Genomic DNA, 5,279 nt, shown 5'->3' on the forward strand with positions numbered 1-5,279 from the left:
CCAGGATGGTCTTGATCTCCTGACCTCGTGATCCGCCCGTCTCGGCCTCCCAAAGTGCTGGGATTACAGGCTTGAGCCACCGCGCCCGGCCCAAAGTGACTAATTTTTAAGGGATAAAGCAGTGAAAGTAGGCTGAGGTCATGGGGCACGAAGGGAAGAAAAGGTTGGGAGCAAAAAGAACTCTGGTGGCAGACAGTAGTGGGCAGGACCAGCAGAGATCCAAGGGAAGCCATGACCTGAGAGATCGATCTGGCCTCCGGGAGTGGAGACAGAGATACCGCCTGGGTGGGAGCGGGAACGTACTTGATTCTGACAGGCTGAGAAAGGAGAATGTCCCCGTAAAGGAGCTAGGCCTGAAATAAGGGGTGTGGCCGTGGCTGGATGGAGGAGTGAGTGAGGAGCAGAAGCGCGGCCAAGACCAGCAGCAAAAGAGGGTGGGCCCAGCACCGCCCGGGGCGTGGCCCCAGGACCCGGCTGGGCGAGTCAGAGGCTCGGGAAGGGGCGTGGATCTCCGGAGGCGGTTCCCGGGTTGCGGTGAGGGAAGTGGGTCGGGAGGAGAGATGGGCGGTGAAGAGGCCCGGCTCTGCCAGGGAGGCGGGCGGATCCGTGGCGGTGTTCAGAAGGGGCCGGAAGAGGGTGGCCGCTGGCCGGGCCCCGCCCTGGGGCCGCCTCCCCACGGGTTCCGTTGGCTGTGGCGGCAGCTGACGCTTGTGGCGGCGGTGGCTCGGGGTGGGCGTAAGATGGCGACAGCAGCGCAGGGACCCCTAAGCTTGCTGTGGGGCTGGCTGTGGAGCGAGCGCTTCTGGCTACCCCAGAACGTGACCTGGGCTGATCTGGAGGGGCCGGCCGACGGCTACGGCTACGGCTACCCGCGCGGCCGGCACATCCTCTCGGTGTTCCCGCTGGCGGCGGGCATCTTCTTCGTGAGGCTGCTCTTCGAAAGGTGAGAGCCCGCGAGCGAGCGGCTCGAGGGGCCGGGCGAGGGCAGGGGCGCCCCGCTGTGGGAAGGGCCGAGGGCCGGAAGCAGAACTGCAGGGAAAGCCCGGAAGCAGGGGCTAGGGGAGCTTGGGCCGCGGCGGGTGATGCTAGGCGAGTGGGCGAGGTGGTAGCGGAGCCTGGGTGGAGAAGGAGTTTGGGGCGTGGGCAAGAGAAAGAGTGGGGGTCTAGGGGAATGCTGGGTCCCTTCAATGTTAGATCCGGAGTTGGCTTGGCGGGAGCGGTCATATAGGCCTCCTCCCAACCTCCAAGGGTCCTACAGATGAGGAAACAGGTTCAGTGTGAACTCTGGCAGAGGCCCCGAAGAGAGGGATAGGAAGGGGCCAGGAGAACCACAGCTAGTTGTGACCATGGAAGCCGAGGAGTCAACCCGAGGGCCAGACGTTCCAAGGGAAAGGAATGGATTCATCAGAATTTTAAGATTCGTTAGGACGCTTGAGTTTCTGAGAACTGAGGGGAACAGGATTAGTTTGGCCCTAAGAGTTGGTTTGGTATGTCAACTCATGCACGTTTGGTGGTAGGAGGGTAGAAATCTGGTGGGGATAGGGTGTGGTGGAGCCCGAGGCTTCCAAAGTATGGAAAGATGTCAGATTAGTTGCAGAACAGGCCTTGGGGCCTGAAATGGAAGGAGGAGTGTTCGAAGGGATAGAGAGCCATAGGGCTTATCAGAGGACAGCTATATTGAGCCAGCTTCTTTTTTTTTTGAGACGGAGTTTCGTTCTTGTTGCCCAGGCTGGAGTACAATGGCACGATCTCGGCTCAACGCAACCTCCGCCTCCCCAGTTCAAGCGATTCTCCTTCCTCAGCCTCCCGAGTAGCTGGGATTACAGGCGCGCACCACCACGCCCTGCTAATTTTTGTATTTTTAGTAGAGAAGGGGTTTCGCCATGTTGGCCAGGCTGGTCTCTAACTCCTGACCTCAAGTGATCCGCCCGCCTCTGCCTCCCAAAGTGCTGGGATTACAGGCGTGAGCCACCGCACCCGGCCTTGAGCCAGCTTCTAAATGAGTTTAGCAGAATTGCAATATACTTTGTTCAACCATGTGATTTCACCTTTAAGTGAATGGATCATATCTGTTTGTCCAAGATATTCACTGAGGCTTTGGTGTGTGATATTATAATGTGAATTTATAGCTGTGGGTGATTTTGATCAAGTCTACTTAGACTCCAAGAAAGGAGACGTGTTTTTGCCATAGGCCTCAGGTAATGAGGGTGTTTCTTGGACAGCTGTTCGTTTTGCCTTTATCCAAGCATAAATGATTGTAATGCAGGAATGCCCTTTCTGGGATGGGACTATGCTGCAGGTGAAACAATCTGTTAATTTCTGAAAGATAGCATCTATTTGGGATTGCTTCTTCGATTTGCCTACTATTTTTGACTCAAATCTTTCAAAATATTGTGTTCTATTTAGCTAGTCACTCGTCCATTTATTCGTAGTATTTGTGTGTCATCATCAAAATGCTCTGCCAGACGTTCAAGTGCAAAAATAAAAGATGCTTAAGTGAAGCAAATGAAACCCAAAGATCTAAATGGCTTTCCTTGGCCCTTGAGGCCGAGTCTCGCTCTGTCGACCAGGCTGGAGTGCAGTGGTGCGATCTCGGCTCACTGCAAGCTCCGCCTCCGGGGTTCACGCCATTCTCCTGCCTGAGCCTCCCGAGTAGCTGAGACTACAGGCATCCGCCACCACGCCTGGCTAATTTTTTGTATTTTTAGTAGAGACGGGGTTTCACGGTATAGGCCAGGATGGTCTCGATCTCCTGACCTCACGATCCGCTCACCTCGGCCTCCCAAGGTGCTGGGATTACAAGCGTGAGCCACTGCACCCGGCCTTGTTCTGTTAAGTGTAATCATTGTGTTTAGTCATCCTGGAATCTGGAGTGGAGGCAGCAACTGCTTGTCTCTCTTTGGAATAAACTAGATCCAGGTACTCTCTTCCATAGTCTCTGTATAGGAGGGCCAAAAAAAAAAGGAGGAAGGCAATGTAATGACTCCAAAGGAATATACACAAGTCAGGACAAAAATTTTTTTTAAAAGGTGATTTTCATAGAAAAAGATCTTTGCTTTTCATATAAATATGTGCCAGTATGGAAATTTCCCCATGTTAGTGGTAAGAGGAAATAGCTTGTTGCTTATAAACACCCATTTTATATAAATTTACATATCTCTTCAGATTCCAAAGTGTTCCCTCAGATGGCTGAAGACATATATACCCTGGCAGAGCTGCTGGAAGGGATCCTTTACCTGTGGGAATTCTATCTGAGTGTTTCTATGGTGCTCCAGTGTCAGGGGAGTACAGGTGGATGGGAATACCGAACTGAAAGCATTCTAGTATGATAACTCTTGGCCAGTAAGGACGGACACCTTGTTTGTCTCATGTTTGCTCTTAGGAAAATTTAACCCTAGAAGCACTCTCGCTATTTTGGTTTTTTAAGACCCATTACCTCAGTATAGAATTCACTGCTGAATTGCCAGTTCCTCTTTTACTGTTCCGGTCTTCCATAAAGAAAATAGAGCCACTCCACTCTTTTGTTGTTGTTTTTGAGACAGCGTCTCAGTCTCACCCAGGCTGGACTGCAGTGGCATGAAGCTGACTCCAACCTCGACCTTCTTGGCTTAAGCAATCCTCCCGCCTCAGTCTCCCAAGTAGCCGAGACCATAGGTGCGCACCACTATGCCCAACTAATTAAAAAAAAAAATTGGTGGGGCGGGGCATGGTGGCTCACACCTTTAATCCCAGCACTTTGGGAGGCCGAGGCGGGGAGATCACTTGAGGCCAGGAGTTCGAGACCAGCCTGGCCAACATGGTGAAACCCCATCTCTACTAAAAATACAAAAATTTGTATTTTTGGGCATAGTGGTACATACCTGTAATCCCAGCTACTCAGGAGGCTGAGGCATGAGAATTGCTTGAGCTGGAGAGGCAGAGGTTGCAGTTTGCCAAGATCGCACCATTGCACTCCAGCCTGAGCAACAGAGGAAAACTCTGTCTCAAAAAAAAAAAAATTGTAGAGGTTGGGCACGGTAGTTCATGCCTGTAGTCCCAGCACTTTGGGAGGCCGAGGAGGGCAGATCCCTTGAGCCTAGGAGTTTGAGACCAGCCTTGGCAACATGGTGAAACCTTGTCTCTACAAGAAAATTTAAAAATTATTTGGGTGTGGTGGTGCACACCTATAGTCTCTAGTCTCAGCTACTTGGGAGGCTGAGGCAGGAGGATTGCTTGAGCCTGGGAGGTTGAGGCTGCAGTGAGCCGTGATCAAACCACTGCACTTCAGCCTGGGCAACAGAGTGAGACCCCGTCTCAAAAAAAAAATTAAATTAAATAAATTTTTGTAGAGGTCTGAGCTCCTGGCCTCAAGCGATCCTCCTGCCTCAGCTTCCCAAAGTTTTGGGATTACTGGCATGAGCCACTGCCCCTGGCCTAGGGCCACTTGTAGAATGCAATAGAAGGCATATCAAAAATATCGGGACATGGCCTTGCATGGTGACTCACACCTGTAATCACAGCACTTTGGGAGGCCGAGGCAGGCAGATCGCTTGAGGTCAGGAGTTTGAGACTAGCCTGGTCAACAACATGAAATCTCATCTCTACTAAAAATACAAAAATAGGCCAGCGTAGTGGCAGGTGCCTGTAATCCCAGCTACTTGGGAGGCTGAGGCAGGAGAATGGCTTGAACCTGGAAGGTGGAGGTTGCAGTGAGCTGAGATCGTGCCATTGGACTCCAGTGTGGGCAACAGAGCGACACTCCATCTCAAAAATAAATATTGGGGCCTAGCATGGTGGCTTACACCTGTAATCCCAACACTTGGGGAGGCCAAGGTGAGAGAATTGCTTGAGACCAGGAGTTTGAAATCAGCCTGGGCAACATACCGAGACCCTGGTTCTACAAAAAATAAAAATGTTAGCCAGATGCGGTGGCATGCATCTGTAGTCCCAGCTACTCAGGAGGCTGAGGCAGGAAGATGGCTTGAGCCCGGGAGTTCAAAGCTGCAATGAGCTATGGTAGCGCCAGTGCACTCCAGCCTGGGCAAAGGAGTGAGACCCTGTCTCTTAAAGAAAGAGAGGCCAGGCGCAGTAGCTCATGCCTATAATCCCAGCACTTTGGGAGGCTGACTCAGGTCAGGAGTTGGAGACCAACCTGGCTAACATGGTGAAACACTGTCTCTACTAAAAATACAAAAATTAGCTGGGTGTGATGGCGTGTGCCTATAATCCCACCTACTCAGGAGACTGAGGCAGGAGAATCTCTTGAACCTAGGAGGTGGAGGTTGCAGTGAGCCGAGATC

At 52.0% G+C, this 5,279-nt stretch overlaps 1 protein-coding gene across 3 annotated transcripts in view; it reads left to right on the forward strand.

The window, feature by feature from the left end:
- The first annotated feature begins 511 nt into the window (after window positions 1-511).
- Window positions 512-5,279, forward strand: part of CERS5 (ceramide synthase 5) — a 37,060-nt gene continuing 32,292 nt past the window's right edge. For all 3 annotated transcript variants that reach the window (XM_011964574.1, XM_011964568.1, XM_011964583.1), the window contains exon 1: window positions 512-943. In XM_011964574.1, coding sequence (XP_011819964.1) covers window positions 561-943 — 383 coding nt within the window. In that variant the 5' untranslated portion in view covers window positions 512-560. The remainder of the gene's footprint in view (window positions 944-5,279) is intronic.

The sequence above is a fragment of the Mandrillus leucophaeus genome, unplaced genomic scaffold (genome assembly GCF_000951045.1).
Source record: "Mandrillus leucophaeus isolate KB7577 unplaced genomic scaffold, Mleu.le_1.0 Scaffold118, whole genome shotgun sequence".
Lineage (NCBI taxonomy): Eukaryota > Metazoa > Chordata > Mammalia > Primates > Cercopithecidae > Mandrillus > Mandrillus leucophaeus.